The sequence below is a fragment of the Antechinus flavipes genome, chromosome 4 (genome assembly GCF_016432865.1).
Source record: "Antechinus flavipes isolate AdamAnt ecotype Samford, QLD, Australia chromosome 4, AdamAnt_v2, whole genome shotgun sequence".
Lineage (NCBI taxonomy): Eukaryota > Metazoa > Chordata > Mammalia > Dasyuromorphia > Dasyuridae > Antechinus > Antechinus flavipes.
The window spans coordinates 18,294,240-18,315,464 of NC_067401.1; the positions used below are offsets into that span (position 1 = coordinate 18,294,240).

At 47.6% G+C, this 21,225-nt stretch overlaps 1 protein-coding gene across 4 annotated transcripts in view; it reads left to right on the plus strand.

Annotated features, from left to right (window-relative positions):
* Window positions 1-21,225, plus strand: part of GTF2IRD1 (GTF2I repeat domain containing 1) — a 206,019-nt gene that overhangs the window by 55,035 nt on the left and 129,759 nt on the right. For all 4 annotated transcript variants that reach the window (XM_051991956.1, XM_051991955.1, XM_051991957.1 and 1 more), the window contains exons 2-3: window positions 11,885-12,013; window positions 16,731-16,872. In XM_051991956.1, coding sequence (XP_051847916.1) covers window positions 11,891-12,013; window positions 16,731-16,872 — 265 coding nt within the window. In that variant the 5' untranslated portion in view covers window positions 11,885-11,890. The remainder of the gene's footprint in view (window positions 1-11,884; window positions 12,014-16,730; window positions 16,873-21,225) is intronic.

Below are 21,225 nucleotides of genomic sequence, written 5' to 3' on the forward strand. Positions count from 1 at the left end.
TTTGTCGGGCTAGAAGGCCGTCTCTGAGGTCGGTTCTGTGAAAGCACCCGCCTCACGACAATCCTGGCAGGGAAACGAGGCGAGCGGCGTTGGCCCCATTTTATGGATGAGGAAATTGAGGTCTAGAGTGATGAGGTGATCTGCCCCGCACCGTCAAGCTAGTTCGATGAATCGAGACCCATGACTCTTCACGCCACACGTCGTACAAAAGCCCTTCCCAGGGCCAAGGTTATAGACAGTTAGTCACGGAAGAACTATTTCCGCTTTGAGTTTGTGGGGTACATTACCGCTGCGGAAATAAGGCAGCAGAAATTGTCGAGGTAGAGAACCAGGCTTTTAGTTTATTATGTTTGAGCTCAGGTTCAGGAGGCAGCAAAATTATCCCGAACCAAGATTAGGTTTCTAAAGAGGCTTTTTATGGTCAGAATTACGTCAGAGGGACCGAAAAGGAAATGCTTTTGTATATTGCAATTTCATACATTCTTTTAGGCTCTAAAAGTTCAAAAAAAAAAAAAAAGAATTCCTAATCCCATGCTTCCTAAAACATCGGCAAAGTTTAACAAACTAAGCAGGATCATAATTTCGGACGTCCCTAAGAAAACAAACCTGGTGAAACAGACTCCATAAGTAAACTAAGGCAGGTTACACATTAAACTACATTTAGAGGATTCACAATGGGCTGATTGAGAGGGAAAACGTACAGGCCTACAAAGTAGAATCCCTTCTTCAAATAAGGTTAAGTCAAATTGGTTCTGGAAGCCTTTCTGGCTTCTTATCTGAGGAATGTCTGAGGCTTTTAGCAAATTTTCCCATCCCCTGGAACAGGTTTTAGCGTCTTGGCTAGGAGAAATGACCCTGACCTCCTCCCGTAATAAAAGTGAAAAAAATATTATCACAGTTTTGAGAGAAGGAAAGAAAGAGAGAGAGAGAGAGAAAGAGAGAGAGAGAGAGAGAGAGAAACAGAGAGAAAGAAAGATAAGGTAGGTAGTAAGGAAGGAAGGAAAAAGAAAAAAGGTAGAAAGAAAGGAAGGAAGAAAGGAAAAAAGAGAAAGAAGTAGAAGAGAAAAAAGGAGAGGAAGAAAGAGAAAAAGGAAAGGAAGGAAGGAAGGAAGAAAAGAAAAAGAATGGAAAGAGAAGGAAGGGAAAGAAGGAAGAGGGACTTAGGGAAGAAAGGAAGGAAGGAAAAAGAAAAAAGGTAGAAAGAAAGGAAGGAAGGAAGGAAGGAAGGAAGGAAGGAAGGAAGGAAGGAAGAAAGGAAGGAGGGATGGAAGGAAGGAAAAAAAAAAAGAAACGATATAAACGAAGTGGCTGGTGATTGGCAAAGAGTAGGAGGGGACAGTGGGGACCGGGGTGGTCAGAGAAGGCTCGGATGGAGGTGAGAAGCTCTGAAGCTATGGCCGGGGGTCTTTAATCTTGGTGTGGTCTGGGCTGACTACTCAACCACCCCCAGTCAGCCGGAGATAAGTGTGGACGCTCTCTGGAGTCTAGCCTGGGTGTGAGAGGTGAAGGTGCAGGGGACCCGACCCCGGGCCTCTGGCCCCCAGCCTGTAGCCCAGAACCCTGCCAACAAGTGACTCGGAAGATGCCAGGAGCTCTGTGGACAGTGGCAGAGATGGACGGGCCCAACTAGCAGGGTGGCCAGCCACAGCTGCTATTTTCCCGCCCAGTGGTGAATGAATGAATGAATAGGCAATTATTAAGTACTTACTTAGGAACTTAATAAATTTATTAAGTACTTACTCGTTCCTAGTACTAGTTCCTATGCTAAGCTGAGTTTTCCTGCCCAGTAGTGAGTGAATGAGAGAATGTGTAGGCCTTATTAAGTATTGTTTTCCTGCTCAGTAGTGAATGAATGAATAGGCAGTTATTAAGTACTCACTAGGGATTATACTAAGAATTTATATATTCTGTAAGTATATGCAAATATAAAAAGAGAGCCGTCTCCTCCCCTCAAGGAGCTTACCTTTGACGAGGAAGCCAACATGTTACATGGGAGTGGTGGCTGAGTTTTGATCTGAAGGGCCAGGGGGTGGTGAGTTGAGTATAGGAAGCCCTGGGGATGAAGTGGCGAGCCCAGGGTGGGATCGAGCCATGGGATGGAAGGACGATTGATTTAGGCTGGGAAGTGACTTGTTAAGTAATGTTTGTGGTCCTTTCTGGTCCTTTCTCTGCATTGTACAGATGAGGAAACTGAGGTCCCGAAAGAATTGATGTGCCCAAGGTCCTGGGGGGGAGGGTAGAGTTAGGATTCAAATCAAAGGATCCATGGATCCTCTCTCTGTCTCTCCCTTTCTGTGTATCTCTTTCCTTCCTTCTCTCTCTCCCTCCCTCCCTCCTTCCTTCCTTTTCTTTCTTTCTTTCTTTTTTCTTTCTTCCTTCCTTCCTTCCTTTTCTTTCTTTCTTCTTTCTTTTTTTTCCTTCCTCCTTCCTTCCTTCCTTCCTTCCTTCCTTCCTTCCTTCCTTCCTTCCTTCCTTCCTTCCTTCCTTCCTTCCTTCCTTCCTTCCTTCCTTCCTTCCTTCCTTCTTCCTTCCTTCCTTCCTTCCTTCCTTCCTTCTTTCCTTTCTTTCTTTCTTTTTCTTTTTCTCTGTGTCTCTCTTTCTGTGTTTCTATGTGTATGTGTCTCTCTCTCCCTTTTCTCTCTCTCTCTCTCACTCTCTTTTTTCTGGAACTGGGATTTTAATGACTCCTGATACTCCCGGTGTGAAAAGCTCCCTTTGCCAGTGGAGCTGAATGGATTCCCTGGGGGACGCCCATGCGTCCAGTGACTTGTTCAGGGTCACACACCAGATCCAGTGTGTGTCAGAGTCAGGACTGGAAAGCTGGTGGCTCGATATCTGCGCCAGCTTTTTTTTTTCCTTCTGAAGTCAGCCAGAAGCACTAAGCTCGAATTCCTGAAAGAGCAAAGTCATGTGGGTAATGCTTTCAGTGCACCGGCGCCCTCCACACCCCCCTTCAGCGATGTTTTAACCTTGAAAGCTACTCAGCGACAAGAAGCATGGCCTTTACAGACACATGCAAAGGGATGCAAATCGTATGCAAATGAGGCAGGTCTTGTGGTCCCCTGCTGCTACCTGAGTGCCCCATTTAGGAAATCCTGCCCTCCCGGGGAAGGTGCCAGGCAGCTTGTCTGCGGGTTAAAGAGGGGAGGGGAGCCCACGGACGCTTCCAGCCAGCGCTCGAACCCCCCACGGCATCGAGGGACAGCTGGAGAAGAGCACATTAAGGACGGAGAGGCAGGGGAGCAGGTTTCGTGCCAATCATAATTAATTTATTGATGTATTTCAGTGGGGTCACCATCCATCAGCCAAAGGCAGTGACATTGGGACACTCGGCCTCCCGCTCTCCCTCCCTCCGTGGCGCTCTCTGTACCTCAGACGCTCGGTCTTATTGGATGGCACCGAGACGGGCAGCTGCCCGCTGACAGAGCGGGGGCAAGGGAGAAGGAAGGTCAGCGACAGAGGCTGGGGAGGGGATTCACAGTGACACTGAACTGGCATCGTTCGTCCCATGGGCGCTGAGGAGAAACCCAGGCCTCCAGATGTGGACAGAAAGCACTGAAAATTGTGGCCCCCGCCTTCGTCTAGCGGACTGACGCGATCTTCAGGGAATTGGGGCCTGACGACTGAGGCCCAGTCCCTGCCCCCCTAGCCCTGGGCCTGATGGGGGACACACAGCCCTGCCCTCTGAGACCTCTCGGCCTAAGAGGAAGACGCGAGGCCCCAAGGAGGAAGACAAAAGCTTCCTTGGAACAATGTGAGCTAGCGGGGAGCCGGGAGTGCCCTGAGCTGCTGCTGGGAATGGGAATATGTCCTGTGCTCGGGCGTTTAAGCCGCTGAGTGGCAGGTGGACAGAGCCCCGGACTTGGAGTCCATCTCCTGCCGCAGACACTGATTGACTGTGTGATCTTTACTTAGCTTTGCTTTGCTTCTCTGTTTCCTCATCTGTCAAAGGAAATAATAATAGCATCTGCCTCCAGAGTTGTATAGAGGATTGGGAGAATTGAGATAACAAATGTTAATCATTTTGCAAACCTTAAAGCGCTGATTCGTTGTGTAGTATTATTATTAAGCATTTCACATCACCGTGCCTCAGTTTCCTTATCTATAAAATGGGGGTGAAAATCTACCCTACCTCTCCATGAAACTCAAATGCAATTCGTGTTAGAGCTTTGACAATTATATATGTGTATGTGTATATAACATATATATAAATGTAAGAAAGTCATAATAGTGGAGGGTGTATATATGTGACAGTCACTGCAGAAGGATAATATCCAACATTAGCCTAAGGTCTGGCTAATGTACAGTGTAAACTGAAACAACACGTGCTTTGATCCTGCCTTCCATTTTTCTAATTTTTAAAATGATAGGTCATTATAACACCCGAAGGGATCTTCCTCTAATTCAAACCTTTCTTTTTATACAGAAGACTGAGACTCAGAATGGTAGAAGGGCAAGGTCACACAGATAGAAATGGAGTGAGCTAGGGTTTGATCCCAAGTTCCCCATCTCCAAACCCATTTACTGTATCAAACTTTTTCCAATGAAAAAATGAATGGATACCGGCTTAACCACTTGCTTTCATTTTTCCCAATTTTTCTTCTTGATTTAAAAAATTTTTCTCTTTTATAAAAACCTCTTTCTTTAGCTCTTCTGAGAATTCTTGTTGGACACGTGTCTGATCTGCATCTTTCTTTGAGGCTCTGCTTGTAGATGATCTTTCAGCCTTGTCCTCTTCTGAGTTTGTTCCAGTTCCACGGAAGCTCTTTATGATTGGCTTCTTTTTTAATTGTTCACTTTCCAATCCATATCTTGATTTCTCTGCTTATCTTTGGGAAGAATGTCTAGTTTAATTAAACCTCTCTGACTACATTTGGGGGCCAACCTGTCAATTTTCATTGTTTCCAAGATGGTGTGACTTGGAGAGAGTTCTGGTCACTCTCCTGGTCTGTGCTTCAGCCCTTACCCAGGCAGAATTCCTTGGCTGCAAATAGTAACCTCCCCTCTCTGCCCTGGAAGTGTGAACAGAAACTTGGTAATGGGTGAAGGAGTTGCCAAATGGCACCTGATCCCGTGCCGGTGCTAGGACAGGGATCCTCTCATTCCTTTCTGACCAGATAGTTCCCTTTATCCTCTGCCAGCCCCTGTGTTCACAAATAGACCTTCAGCAGTCCTCAGTTTTCCTGGACTGGAAAAAATGAGACGTTGTGACTTTTTTTAATCTCCCTAAGAATTTGATTTGAGGCATTAAAAAAAAAAAAAAGTTGTATAGAGGATTGGGAGAACTCACTAAAAATGCTCAATTTCCTCTGCCATCTTGGCTATATTCCATTTAATTGCTTTTCAGAATAATACCCCAGACTGAAAAATCTCTACGTAAAGTAGAAAATTGGTGGTCAAACTTTGAATGGCAGCAAAGGGCGTTGGGTATTTTTAAGGGATCGTTCTGTATACTTAGGGCTGCCTCTGTGCGATAGTGTAGACATCCAAAATCGCTTCCATTTCTAAAGTCTTTGTAGAGGCACCTATGGTATAATAAGAAAAAAAGCCACATTAGGAGTCAGGAGATCTGGATTCAAATCTTGACACTTACATTATCAGGAGGTCGAGTCCTTGAGGGGAAGGACCGATATCTGTATTTGTGTCGCCAGTGCTAACATGGTGGTTCATTAATAATTACTTGACTTTTAAAGCTCTTTGTAACCTGTCCCTTCTTACCTTTCCAGTCTTTTAATACTCTCCCCCCTCCTAGAATTCTGCAGTTCAGTGACATCAGTCTCCTTGTGGTGATCTGATAATACCAGTGGGACTCATTCTCATTATCTGGGGAAATGACAGGACTTGTCTGGTACGCCAGAAAAAGGCCAAACTCTGGAGTCAAGGGGACAAATTTAACCCACTCGGCCTCAGTTTCTCCATCTGTAAAATGATGGGCTGGTTGGCTTCTTCCAGTACCGACCTCTCGTTCTGGGATGCTCTGACCGGAGATTCTCAGCTGAAAAACATTCTGCAGTCCCCTGAATTGCCCTTCCCTTGTCTCGAGGCATTTCTGACCACGGAAATGGAGCCGGTCAGCCGGGACGAGAGCCCCTGGCTCCGGCCGTTCTTGCTCTTGTCCGATTCTTATTCTAATCAGCTCGCAGATGGCCCGCCTGCCTGTTAGAGGTTGTATTCTCCACATTACCTTGTACCTGCTTCCAATTTCCAAGGTAATACTTCATCTTCTATTCATTATACCATAGACACCTGCCTTCTCTCACCTTAATCTCATCAGTAAATGATCTCCAAATTACAATGCAGGCTGGGTAATTTCTAGGAAGGCTCCCAAGTATGCTTAATCCTACTGAGCGTGTGTGGATTTTTGGCAGCTCCCATACAGAGAGCACTGACTAGGTCTTGGGGAACAGCTTATCTCCGAGGCCCGTGGCTCCCTATTAAAACTGACAATAAAGCCAAGTGTTGCAGGGAAGAACAATTAGGAAGCTTATGATCCACGGCCCCTTTCACACCTGTCGTCAAGGTTAATCATTTCTTCACAGAGATTTGGAGGGGACCTTAGAGCTCACGGAGACCGACTCTTCCTTTATTAAATAAGGAAACTGAGGCTCAGAAAGGTGATAGGGTGGTAGAGTTAGAACTGGGAGGGATCTCAGAAGTCATCTGGCTCTCATTTGACAAGTGAAGAAACTGAGTCCCAAAGAGCTGGAGCGGTCCCAAGGAGGAAGCTTCAGAGCTAGGAGTTGGAGGCTCAGTCTTTCTGACTCGAAGTCTTGGACCCCGGTTCTCTTTGCCCCAGCGCCACTCCACTTACTCTGTAAAAATGAAAACATGGCCCCCTCGTGATCTCTCCGGCCCCTTCCAGCTTCCACGTTCTGAGGACCGCTAATGGCCGGCCAACAGATGGAATGCAGATGATACCTGCTTTCCCCCCGTGCTCTCGCCAGCTCTCTGCCGATCAGGAGCCACGCCGGACGTGGTGCTGGACTTCCCTTTGCGGGCAGCAGCAGAAAGCCCTTATGCATCGGTCAGCCAGTCCCTGCGTGGAAAACAATTTAAAATTTTCTTATTACAAATTAATGATCAACAGGCACAAGTATCACAAGATACAAAAAAGGAGCTCCCCAAAAGATGGTTATACATGAAACAACTTCTGTACAGTTTATTTTTTAACAGCATTTTCCTTTTCACAAGGTAGTAACAAGACGGCCCTGTTTCTTTAGACCTTATCCCAGATCTCTTTGTGTATATTTTTGTTTTGTTGATTTCCTTCCTTCCTTCCTTCCTTCCTTCCTTCCTTCCTTCCTTCCTTCCTTCCTTCCTTCCTTCCTTCCTTCCTTCCTTCCTTCCTTCTTCCTTCCTTCCTTCCTTCCTTCCTTCCTTCCTTCCTTCCTTCCTTCCTTCCTTCCTTCCTTCCTTCTTCCTTCCTTTCTTTCTTTCTTTCTTTCTTTCTTTCTTTCTTTCTTTCTTTCTTTCTTTCTTTCTTTCTTTCTTTCTTTCTCTGTCTCTCTCTCTCTCTCTGTCTCCCTCTCCTTTTGTTCCTTTCCCTTCCCTCTCTAAGCCCAACCTTATAACTAATTTAGTCAAACAAAAAGAATCTTCACGTCAGACATCAAAATGCTGTTTTGATTATAAAGGAGGAGACTTTATCCCAGAAAGCTGACAGAACTTTTATGTGGTTTGAAAGTGTCTGTGATGTCTCCATAGATGATGACTGGAGGGAAAGGGGTCTGGGTGTCTCAGTTCAAATTCAGAAAATTTTAATTAAATCTTTTTTTTTCAGTTCACAAATATGCACAATTAAGTAAAATCAGTTCTCACACTAGCCAAATCCAAAAATATGTCTCCTCTCTCAATCGGTCAATCAATCAGTAAACATTTAGTAGGCACCCATTGTGTTTCAGGCTCTATCCTAATCATGAGGGATACAAATATTAAATACAGAACTTGCCCTCAAGAAGCTTACAGTCTAAAATATGAAACAGTCCCAGAACTCGAGAAGTACATTCTCATGAATGGGAGGGAGGGGATGGGAGTTGGGGTGGCTTTGAAGACAATATATATGCAGATTAGTAAATATAAAATTAAAAAAAGCTAGAATTGAATTGTTAAAAAAAAAAAAGTTGACAGGGTAATTGGCCAATCACAGGTAGCATTCTTCTCCCCGGACCTCTAGCATTGGAATCGCTCGTTATGGTGATCAGAAATCTTTGTTGCTGCCACGTCAGAGCTTATTCTCCTGGTTCTGCTCCCTTCCCTCTGCATCAGTTCATACAAATCTTCCTGGGCTTCTCTGAAATTGCCCTCGCCATTTAGGGCACAATATAAATACACATGTTTATGTATATATGTCATAGAGCTATAGAGAGATTGATAAATAGATATATGACATGTAGAGAGAGAGAGAGAGAGAGAGAGAGAGAGAGAGAGAGGGAGGAGAGATCTTTTTGTCTATCATTGTCCACATGTTGTCTCTCCTTAGACCATGAGCTTTGTGAGGGCAGGAACTCTCAGAGGCACCATTTGAACCCATGTCCTCTGACTTCAAATTGACCATTTTGTCCTTCTTTTAAACCTTTGTTCCAGAGACTGTATTCCAGCACAGTGAACGCAGGGCTGCCCTCGGGCTCAGGAAAGTCTCAGTGCAAAGCTTTCCTGCCTGTGTGGCCCTGGGCAAATAGCTCATGAGCTGAGATTGGAACCTCAGTTTCTTCCCCCATAAAATGGACACAATAATGCTCCTAGCATCTCCTTAGGGAGAGACCACGGAACTAGGAATTGCTTCATGCAGTGTTATAATCCCATCGTCGGCCCTTAAGAAATGCTTTTTAATTGAGTGATTCTAAAGGGAAAACTCTATTCATAGGAAGACCCCATTTCTCTGAAATGCCCTTTCGTGATTGTGTGTGTGTTCATTTGGACATACAGGCACATGGATATTTAGGTCTGTGTCTACACTGGCTCTCTCATTGGGATGGGGTTTGTCTACGGAATCTAAGGTACGAGCGTCTCAGGAGCCTTGGATCTTGCTGAGACTCATGGATTTAAGACTGGAAGGACTTCGGCGTCCACCTAGTCCCACGCCCTCATTTTACGGGTTACCGAGGAAATTGAGTTACACGATTACATGATTTCAGCCCAGGATCCCTCCAGTAGCACGTGACAGGGCATGTGTAAATGCTGTTCCCATCTGATCTCTCTTGGTTCCTCATCTCAGGACACATCCCTCTTCCCTTTCTGCATAGATCTGGCAATTTCTGTGTCCTCAATCTTAAAGGAAAATTCCCCAAAGGATGATGACTTGGGAGAGCTGAGAATCTCTTGGGGGACTGGATTGTTGGGACTTTGTTGGGTGGAGGAAGAGGAGTTTAGAGAAGGGAAGGGAGCCCCGTGGGGCGAACCTTTGGGACACCCGGCCAGCTCTGACCCAGAATATACAAGATGAGAGAATGGGATAAATGACTGACAAGGGAAAGAGGGATTGCAAGAGGGCCCCTTGTCCTTCAGGGCTGCTTCCTGCTCTCACTGTGTCCTCCCCCCTGCAGCTATGGCATCCCCCATCCATCGGCTCATTCCTCCTTTTCCCACCCGCACAAAGAGCAGAATCATCGAGATTCCTCTTAATTAATTATCGGCCGCTTGGTTGTAAAGACCAAGCGAGATCCTTGTGAGATGATGAAGGAGAATGTAAGCCCCTTCACAACCCGGTCCTTGGCTCCATCCCCTATCCCTTCCTCTCCCCCCGCTCTGGGATCAGACCACCCCGCCTTCTCTCCGCTTTCCCGGCTTGCTGCCCTTTTCCTGCCCGGAATGCCGCCCCATCACAATCCTGCTACTCAGTTTCCCGTCTTCCTGCAGACGGCTTCCCCTCCCCCCAGTGCCCCCTGAAAATACTCCATCTGCAGTGTGTGGGGGTAAAACACTTATAGCTGTGCGACCTGGACAAGGCACTTCACCCTGCTTGCCTCAGTTTCCTGATCTGTAAAGTGAGCTGGAAAAGGCATGGCGAACTCCTCCAGTATCTCTGCCAGGAAAACCCCAAATGGGTCATGAGCATCAGACATGACTGGAAGCGACCGAGCAATAACAAATCTGCATTTATTTTGTATGTGCTTAGTGACCCACTGGCTGTCTCTCCCACTGGAATAGAAGCCCCCTGAGGGCAAGGACAATTTCTTTGAATCTGAGCCCAATATGGACATGTAGTAATCATTTAAAAATATTTGTTGATTTATAGAAGTTGCCTTTTGTACAGTTGAGGAAACTTCAAGGTCCAAACCTCCATATCTCCATTTATCATTGGCCCTGTCCTCCCACACTAACCTTATCACACGGAGTGGTTATTCTCTGGTTCTTCATACATAGCGCTCACTTCCCCTCTCCATGCTTTTGCCCTGGCTGTGCCCTTTTCCTGGAGTGCCTTTCCCTTTCTCTCTGCCTGCCAAGCTCCCCTCCCAATCTGCAGCATTTTCTGACGTCCCTTCCCCATTACTACTTGATTTCTCCCCGAATGACCTTGTATCTGTCTTATTTATGCTTCCTCAGCCAGCGGGTCTCTTTTCTATTTGCATCCCCAGTACTTAGCACAGTGCCTGAGACTTAAAGATGCTTAACGAGAGTTTATCGATGATTGTCTGAACTTCTGTGATGAACGAAATCGGAAATAAGCGAGGATCAAAGGCTCTCGCCTCTGAGTTATTGATTCATTAAGTGACACGTGTCAGTTGTGTCGCAAATAGGGCCAAGGCCTTCTGAGTTTGGCGCCGGACTCCAAATATAAGGGAGACAGATTTTTGTGCATTAATAGAAAACAATGAGCAGAATATAGACCAGGACAAAGGTTAGGGAAACTGGTTTCTAATTGGAAGCAAGATTAGGGCTTTCTGAGGGGGGTGGGGAGAGGCAGGTAGAGAGTGAATTTGGAATAAGAGGCGTCCCCAAGAGTCTGTGAACAAGCAAAGGAATATGGAAACGTAACCGAGAGATCCGTGTGGAGCCAGTTTTGAGATGAGCCATGTGGATCACTTTGGATGTATAATTGTGAGAAAACCCTGGGTTTCTAGTCAGCATAACCCAGGGCCCTAATTCCCCACCCTGGACCCGATCGCTGGAGCACCATGTTTCCCAAAAAGACGAGGTCATCGGTTAGAGGTGGTCCGGCTTCCCGGACAAAAGGACTAGATTTAAACGAGGCAATAAAGTTTTCGAACGATTCCCATGATTAAATAAGGTTTCTACGAGACAGAATTGGATCAGACCCATAATTGAATAGAAAGGGGACTGAGCTAGCTCCAGAATTGAGTCCCAAGATGGAGTCGGGGTGATTCGCCCAAGCCCCACATTTCCACATCAGGGTCTGGCAAAAAATTACCCATGGAAATGTCTTGTAAATAAAAAGCTATAATAAAAAACTAAACAAGTTAGGTTCTGGAAGCCAGAGATTTCAGGACCTAGCACCGGATGAGATTTTGGAGATATTTTCCCTCATCTAACAACAGAGGAAACTGAGACTCAGAGAACTGACCTCCCCAGTGCCGTGCAACTTGTGCTTGCCCAGTGGGGATTTGAGCCAATTCCTCTGAAGGCAAATATGGTTCAGTCTGACCAGAAGGTGGCCCTTCCACAATCGAGGGCGATTTCTCCCCATACAACTTTTTCTTTCCCCCTTTTGTGCCCCCCCAAAGGTGGCACAAAACCTTAGGCTTCCAGGAATTGGCCCTTTACACACAGGGAAGCATCAGTAAGCCTTGGAACCCTGGAGAAAAGCGAGCTTTACTTATCCCGAACTTTTGGGGGACCAGAAGTTTTGGGGATCAGAAGGGAGCATCCTTATGGAGGCCGTCTGCTGATAGATCAGTAACCCCCCCCTTCCCCTCCTGTATTCCAGGTGACTATGGCCCTGATGGGGAAACACTTTGATGGCCCCGCCAACGCCTCCGGACCCGATCGCTGGAGCACCATGTTTCCCCGAAAAGATGAGATCATCACCAGCCTTGTGTCTGCCTTAGATTCAATGGTGAGTCAAGTCTGGGGACGTTGGTGGGTCTGCAGATGGGAAGGGGGGGGTCCTCTGGGGGGGGACGGCACATTGGGGGTGGGATGGCACCTTGGGGTGGGATGGCACCCTGGGAGTGGGACAGCACCCTGGGAATGGGACGGCACCCTGGGAGTGGGATGGCACCTTGGGAATGGGACGGCACCTTGGGGTGGGATGGCACCTGCCAAGGGAGGCTCAGCCGGGACCCAGAAGGCCAGCAGGGCAGGAGTGGGGAGAGATGCACTGATTCTGTTTTTTGCCAAAAGGGACAATTATTAAGGTGAGGAGATTACAAACAAAATGAAGGGGTGAAATAGGCACTGGGTGCGGTAAAAATACGAACCAGATTTGGGAGAGCAGTTCTTTATACTCTAAATTTGGGGGAGGGTCTATAGCCCCGAAGCAGGCCTCAGGGTCCAGAAGCCCCAGAGAAAACACCGGTCCGTATCGGTCAAGAGGATTCCCTCCGTGGGCACTGTGGCAGACAGAACCCTGGGACCTGGAGCCAGGGAGACCCATTAAATACAGCCTCAGGCACTTAGGAACTTGTGTGACCCTAGGCAAGGCAGGTGATTTTGGTCTGCCTCAGTTTCCTGGACTGTAAAATGGGGGTGATATGGCACCTCCCTCCCAATGTTATTGTGAGGATCAAATAAGGTGTTAATTGTAAAGCACTTAGCACAGTGCTGGACACACAGTAGGTGTTTAATAAATGTTTATTACCTTCCCTACAACAGTTTAGAATTTTCAAGGCATTGTGGGTGCTAGGGATGCAAAGAAGAGTTTAGCATGTCTTCTAATGCTCTGAGAGCTTACAAGGAGCTTCCGAGTCCTCCCCTACTTTCCTGGGCCTGGATGACCTCGGAGCTTCCTGGCGGTCCGACATCCTCGGGGCATTATCCGACCCTCCTGGAAGCCCGCTCCGGCCTCTGGAAACGATCTCCTGTATCCTCTTAGGGCTGGGCATCCTTTTCCCAACTACTTGGGCAAAAAGAGGCGTAGAGAGAAGCCACAGCTACTGGAAGTCCAGAAGACCCGGATTCAAATCCTGCCATAGCCACTGATTGCTGGGTTACCCTGTGCCTTACATTTATTCTTTCACCCCAAAGGCTGAGGGCGTGGGCCGTGGTGATGTTGAGTTCCTTCCAGCCCTGACTTCCGCGGCTCCCGGAACAATGCCTTGGGCACACATGACAGGGGGCAGTAGATGAGTCACACCCAGGGGGGCTTTGTGGACAGGAGGCCCTTTCCGGCCCTTTTCGCACTCAGAGCCATGGGCCTCCCTGCCCTGCCCCTCACCCAGGTGAAACAGGGAAGCAGGTGCCCACACAGTTGGCCCCAGGGGGGTCTGGGAGGTCCCTCGGCCCGCCGGACCCCAAGGCTTTCAGGAGGCTGCGTGGTGGGGACAGGCTAGGGCCAAAGACCTTGAGCAAAGCCCCGCCCTCCTCCGAACCTCCCCATCCGGGGGGTTAATGAGTCCATGGGAGGCAGGGGAGGCTCCCTGTGCTGTTACACGTCTTCTCCTTCCCTTCCGCCTCCCATCGAACCAAAGCTGCCCGAGGTCACTCTTTGGGTCCCGGAGCCTGGCACAGAACCTTCGCTTAATGAATGTGTATTGATCGATTCCCTGCTTGATTGAAAGGCCACTGAACTTAGACTCACAGGCCCCGAGCCAGAATTTAAGTCCCTTCCCCCCTTCCTGCAGCCTCAGTTTCCCCGTGTATAAAACGCCCTTTGTGGCCCTAACTCTGCGATCCGACCTCCCCGTAGGTTATTGGGCTCTGTAGCCATGACGTGCTACCAGAGGCTGTTTGTATCAGTGATCATCACTGCTAAGATGGCGGCCGAGCGGGAGAGCAGAGTCCTCCCCTCCGGGCCGTGAGACCAGCCGGGGCTCTCCCGAGCCTCCGCGTCTCCGTCTCCCATGAATATTGATGGAGGAAGCCATCTCATTTATTAAGCGGGGGCTTGGGAGCGGTTTTGCCTCCGCTGCTCCTGAGCTTCGAGGCCGGCGAACGGCAGCTTTTTAATCTGAGAACAAAAGGAGATAAGTCACATTCTTGGGATGTCGGGTTCCCAGCAGAAGCCGTATACAAGGCGGCCTCGGTTACGTCAACGAGACGGGCTTGGCCAAGTGTCTGGGCCAAGAGCTGAGCCCGGGGATTTTTTAAGCCATGAGAGCAAGAGCCCACGAGAGAAGTGGCCCGGCAGCTACTCAAGGCCCGGGGCCGCCTGCCCCAAGGCAGTGGGAAGATTTTGGGGATCCCTTGTTGCCATCTGGGGTCCCCAACCCCGCTATCCCCTAAAACCGGAGCCCCACCTGCCCAGGTACTGGTCGAGAGACCCTGCTTTCCGGGTCAAAATTCTTTCTTCTTTTTCCCGTTCGTTACTGGGAGACTTTATTTTGGGAGATGGGAGAGAAACGTGGGCCACCTGGGATGTCGTGTAGTGAGGAGTTCCTAGTATGGAGATTCCCTCTACCAATACAGTGACCACTTTTCCATAGCTGTTGTCTCAACCGTTGCCCAGGATCCGGCATATTTCAGGGGTAGCACTCACTCAGATCTGGCCAGCCTCTGTCCCCTGGATTATCCTCCTTCTTCCTGGTTATTTATAAGTAAAAAATATTAGCTCTTGAAGGGACCTTTTGGGATTCATACGATGAAATGTCTTGCAGCGACGCATTGGGGGAAGAAAAAGGGGTTCTGCCCTTCAGGGCAAGGTCTTCTGGACTGCAGGAGGGAAGGATGGAGCCCCGGGGGCCCCAGATGGCAGCGAGAAGGGGCTCGCTGGTGGAATTTGTCCAAAGCCCCCACGTTCACAGTAGATGGAGAGTTGGGGGCAGAGCCAAGAAGATTGCAGTACAAATCCTGCCCCAGACACTAGTTGTGAGACCTCGGGCAACCTCAGTTTCTTCATCTGTAAAATCCATAAAAAACCTCACAGCGTTGTTGTGAGACGACCTATGTAAAATGCTTCGCAAACTTTAAGGCAATCCGGAAATGCTGGCGATTATTTTTACAGATGGGGAAACTGAGGCCGAGGGAGGAAGCGTTCCGATCTCACCACAATGCTTTCTCCCTAGGTGGCCTGGGCAAATCCCCCTCACTTCCCTGCCCCTCCATTTCCTCAGTGACGCCCGGTCCAGATCTGTGAATCCCTGAGGTCCAAAGACCTTTCCAATTGTGAATCTGCACTTGTAAGATCTCTGATCCTCCTCTAGGTCTTTAATCCTAGCAATGGCACTTCTAACTTACATGCATATAGTGCTCTAAGTGGTCCCAAGAGGTGGGGGCACAAGGAGCATCGCCCCCATTATACAGTCTGGGAAACTGAGACTCAAGCTTGACAAAGTGGCGTGCTGTGGCTCACGGGCAGGACTCGGCCCATGTTTCTGCTGCCTTCCTGTCGAGCCTCTCCCTCTCTTGATTGTAGGGCATCTCTGCATGCATACATGGGCTTATTTACCCCACAGGGTTCATGTGAAAATATAACTGGACACATGTACGTCTGCCTCTGTGTGCATTGTGGGTAGCTGCACAGGCACACGTGTGTTTATGCTCTTATATGTAAACTGTGTGCATTTGTACATGTGCGTGTTTATATATGTGTATGTATCCAATATATATCCTTTATCTATCTATATCTATACCTCTATCCCATATCTATAGATAGATAGATGGTAGATGATAGATAGAGACATAAATAGATAGAATAGACAGACGAATGCATGGATAAATGACAGATTAGATAGACAGACAGACGGATGGATGGACGGACAGACAGACAGATAGAATAGACAGACGAATGCATGGATAAATGATAGATTAGATAGACAGACAGACGGATGGATGGACGGACAGACAGACAGACAGATAGATAGAATAGACAGACGAATGCATGGATAAATGATAGATTAGATAGACTGATAGACAGATAGATGGATGGATAGAAGAATAGACAGATAGAATAGATGGATGAATGCATGGATAAATGATAGATTAAATAGACAGATAGATGGATGAATGGATGGATGGACAGATAGATCGAATAGACGGATGAATGTATGGGTAAATGATAGATTAGATAGACTGATAGACAGACAGATAGATAGAATAGATGGATGAATGTACGGATAAATGATAGATTTAATAGACAGACAGACACATGAGTATCACATTCAGTGCAAGAACTTGTTTGGCTGCAAATTAATTTGTTCGGTTCTTTTGTTTCCCAAAGAGTAGAAAGTGAGAAAACTAAATTTTAATTTTCAAAAATCCTCATGGGAAGACCCTACAAACGTATCCATATTGAGGGAGTAGTGGCTGGCAATGGTTAGCGTGTGTGACCCCAAATCTGGGTGTTGGGGTGGGGGATCTTTGGGCAAGTCTTAAGCTAAGTTGTATGAAGCTCAGATGGCAGAATTTCGGGTACCCGGAGATCAGTGAGGGGACGGGGACCGGGCTTGGGGCTACTAGAAATCACCCAGATGGTTGGCCGCCGTGCTTCCGTCCGTGCAGGCACATGGCGGGAGCAGAGGCTCTGAGATGGGAGCCAGGAAGGACCCCGAGACCGCTGAGTGGACCCCTCTCATCCGTAGAACCGCCGGCCACCTGTGGCTTGCCCAGGATGGTCACAAGCGCCCGGTGACGTCAGGACGTGATTAATGGACTCCCTCCTCCCTCTCTCTCTGCAGTGCTCTGCACTTTCCAAACTCAACGCAGAGGTGGCCTGTGTCGCGGTCCATGATGAGAGCGCTTTCGTGGTGGGGACCGAGAAGGGGAGGATCTTTCTGAACTCCCGGAAAGAGCTGCAGACAGACTTCCTCAGATTCTGCCGTGAGTACCCGCTCGTCATGCTCTCGGGGCCCCTCTCCCCAGCGCCTCATTTTCTGGGGGAGGGAACCACAGCCCCCGACTCCTGCCCCGGGCTCCCTCCGGAAAAGCAGGTTTATTCTGTGACCCCAGCTCTGTGTTTGTAATGGCTGGGTTTGGCTGTCAACCTTTGGCCCTCAGTTTATTGGTTTCCAAGTGGAACTTTGTGGGGCAGGACTCACTGTGTAAATAATCTCTCTGTCTCTGTATGTTTCTGTCTTTTTCTTTCTCTTTGTCACTGTTCCTCTCTGTTTCTCTGTTTCTATGTCTCTGTCTCTCTCTGTCTCTCTGTCTCTGTCTCTGTCTCTGTCTCTGTCTCTCTCCTCTTTCTATCTCTTTCTTGTTGTCTGTTTCTGTCTCTCCCTCTCTCTCTTTCTCTCTGCCTTTGTTTCTGTGTCATTCCATAACACACACACACTCACACACACACACTCACACTCACACACTCACACACACTCACACTCACACACCCGTAAGAAAAGGGCTCAGCTGCTCAGTCCAGGCTCTGGGAAGGGACAGGGATGGTTCCTCTGTGGCATGAGTTGGTGCCTTGGCTGGAGGAGTCCAGGTTTGCTCCTTGGAGGATGGGCGGCCTCTGCCCAGACTCACAAAAAACCAATTGAACAAAGCTCAGTTGTCACAATTGGTTCATTGTTTAGTGGAGAAGACTGCCCCTGGGCAGGGGATAAATGCCACAGTCCCTGCCTTCAAAGAGGTTTCATTCCATTGGGGCATTAGACATCATTAATCAGCAAGCATTTATTAAGCCCCTCCTGTGTGCCAGGTACTGTATTCAGTGCTGGGAATAGAAAGAACAATCGAACTGTCAGCGTTTCTTTATGAAGTGACATCTGTGGGCCTGAGCCTCAGGCCAGTCACTTTGGCTGCTGGGATAGGGGTGGGGAGACGCTTGAGGAGACACCAGGCTATCCTACCAGTCCTAGCATGAGATGATGAAGGCGGGAATATGGGTGTATATATACATATATGAAGAGGTGTATGTATATATTCATATATATACACATATGCAGAATAGGATGGCTAGGTAGATAATATACCCAGGCTTGGCGTCAGGAAGCCCTGAGTTCAAATCCAGCCTCAGATAATTACTATTTGTGAGACCTTGGGCAAGTCACATACTTTTTATGTTTATATTTATGATCTGTTTACCTCAGTTTCCTCCTCTGTAAAATGAGCTAGAGAAAGAAATGGCAAAATACGCTATTATCTTTGCCAAGAAAATCCCAAATGGAGTCGCCGAGAGTCTTCGGTTCTCTGAGTCTCATTTCTCCAGCTCTTTATGGACAGGATGCCGTTGTTAGGGGAAGAGACAGGTTGGGGTCTCAGCAAAGGCTTGGGAGAAAAGGTGGCTCCTTTGCAGAGGTGAGGTGGGGGGCTACGGGTGTGGAACGCTGCATGTAACGTCAACAGTTTTTCAGTAGTTTGGTTCAAGTTGCTGACTGTTGACTCTATTTTTTAAATTCTCATTATAAAAGAAGCTCCCAGGAAGGGAAAAGGGGCTCTCCCTTTTCTTCCCTGATACAGCAGGGAAAGGGGGCAAAAGATACTGGGGTTTTAGAAAAACAAAGATGGGGTTTGGTCCCATGGAAAGGGAGCGAGGGATTCTGTGAGACAAGGGCAAGGGAGGGCCGTGCGGGAAGGAGACACAGCTAAGGCAAAGGATGGAGGCGGGAGATCACATTCGGAGTCTCTTAAGTGAGGATCAATAAGAAGGCTCCTTTATATGACAGAGTTCGTGAGGTGCGCCAAGTTGTAAATGGGGGTCGGAGCCAAGCAGTGAGGGTTCTGTTTATCCAAGAGCCACCAAAGTTTACTGGCCGGGGGACCTTCCCCCCAGGGACCTCCTCAGCTAACCTCCCTCCAGTCCGGGGAGCCTTTGCTACGAGGACCCGTACGGTTTCCCGGGTGGTCTCTGCAGGAAGATTAATAAGCAGGATTGGTTCCACCAGCGTCCCGGGGCGAGACTTGGTCAAAGTCTGGAAAAGTCCCTGGGGCCGCTGAAGTTGTCCGATCCCCCATTTTACAGCCGAGGGAACCGAAGCGAGGGGGATGGAACGGTCACACAGGATAGCCAGCGGCCTCAGAACGGAACCCGGGTTAATACTGGAAAGGGAAGGCTTCGGTGGGATGGCCCAGGCAGGCCCGGGACGATCCAGGAAGGTCCAGGCCGCCCTCGGCGTCCCAAACGCTCTGATCCCAAATCCCGTCCGGCTCCGACATTCGGCTTCTCCGATTCCATGAAAGCAGGAGCACCTGCCTTTGAGGAGCCCAGCTGCCTGCTGGTCTATTTATAATTCCTCTGGTCTATTTGAGGCTTGCGGCTGAGAATGGCTCTTCAAGTCTCCTGCTTGGATGCGGGCACTTGTGGGCAGCCCGGGAAGCTCTGTGGAGCCAACCCTGGGCTGGGCGGCTTCCTGGACTCGGGCTTCCTCAGAGGGACGACCAAACTGTCCACGATTCCCATGAATGAATGAATTCCCTGCCCCCGCGCCCCTGCTCAGCCCGGAAGGAAGGGCGTCCTTTCCATAAAGAGATGGAGAAGTGAGGCTCAGAAGGCAGGCTTAATCAAGCAGCCAATCAATCCATAGATAGTCTGACTGTGTGATGCAGTAAAAATAAAAACAATAAATAGCATTTATTTAGCACCTACTATGTGCTCGGTGCCAAACACTTTAAAAACATTTCATCTGCTCTTCACAACAACCCCATAAGGTAGATACATTTATTATTTTCTGTTCTACCAATGTGGCCGGGGTCATATAGCTAATAAATGTCAGAGCCTGAATTTGAACTCAGGTCCTCCCAACTCCTGACCCAGCTATTGGACAGCACTAGGAAACTGGAGATTGATCTGAGTTCTAATCCAAACTCTAACGTTAATCACTCTAGCTTGTGACCTTCCTGGGCCTCAGTTTGCCCATCTGTAAAATAAGAATACTAGAGTAGATGATGTCTAGGGTGCTTCCAGATTTAGATCTAAAATCCTATGATCTTAAGGTATAAGTGAACTCAGTTCCCCTCCTTGGGCCTCAGTTTCCTCATCTGTTAAGAGAATACTGGAAAGTACTGAAAATAATCAATTACTCAGCAAACATTTGTTAAGATACCAGAATTAGGTCCGAGGGTACAAACACAAAGATGAATTCTGTAATTCAATAAGCACTTATTATGCACCTCTTCATTTCCCCCAGGAGATTGACCCCAAAGGGGATGCCCATTCATTTGCCCAACACATTGTGAATATAGGGGACAATTTCTATACCATAAGAAATAATGATTCTTGCACATGTTTAACCTACATTGGATTGCTTGTGATCTAGGGAAGAGAGAGAGTGAGGGAGAGAGGGAGAAAGATTTGGAACACGGGATTTTGCAGGGGTCGATGTCAAAAGCCATCTTTGCATGTATTTTGAAAGATAAAGAGCTTATTTTTTTATTTAAAAAGATAAATTTAAAATTTTAAAATTAATTTAAATTAAAAATAATTAAATTTTTAAAAATTAAAAATAAGAAATAATGATTCTACAGAAAATCCTGGGAAGATTTATATGAACAAATGGGAAGCAAAATGGGCGGAACCAGAAAAGCAATCCATAGAAAGATGACAACAAGCTGAGATGAAAGAACAGCATTCTGGGAACAAAGCGAGCACAGATTAGCCGACTTTGGCTTCTGGGAAAAAGAGGAGGCAATCAATACGTGCTTTTCCCGTCCTTCCCTGGAGATGAGGACACGGGCAAACTCACTGGACGTGGGCGTTTCCTTGAGTTGCTTTCAAATATACTTCCTCCCCTTTCTCTTCTATTTATTTATTCTTTATTCTTTTATAAGGATTGGCTCTCAATAGGGGGAAGGAATATAGAAAGGAAGGAGAAATGGAAACCAAAGAAAATAATGAATAAAAAAAAAGGAAGGGGATTGGAGGAGCTCGACTGTCCACTCATACTCCTTTCACGTCATTTTCTTCCTTTGTGATTCGATTCAAAAAGCATTTATGAAGTGGCTGCTCTGTGCCTGGCACTGTGCTGGGTGCTAGGGTGCAAGATGAGCTAGCTCCTGCCCTCAAGAAGCTTATGTTCTACTTGGCAATGGTTCTTAACCTGGACTCCGCAACCTCCCGAGGGGTTCCTGAATATATTTCAAAGAGCTATATAACGAACTCAAAAGAGGGGGAGAAATGCTTTATTTTCACTAACCTTTGGTTTCTCTTATAATCCCCTGGGTTTTATTTTATTTATTTAAAAATATTTTTTCCCAGAGGCAGTTAATTGGTGCAATGGATAGAGCATCAGCCCT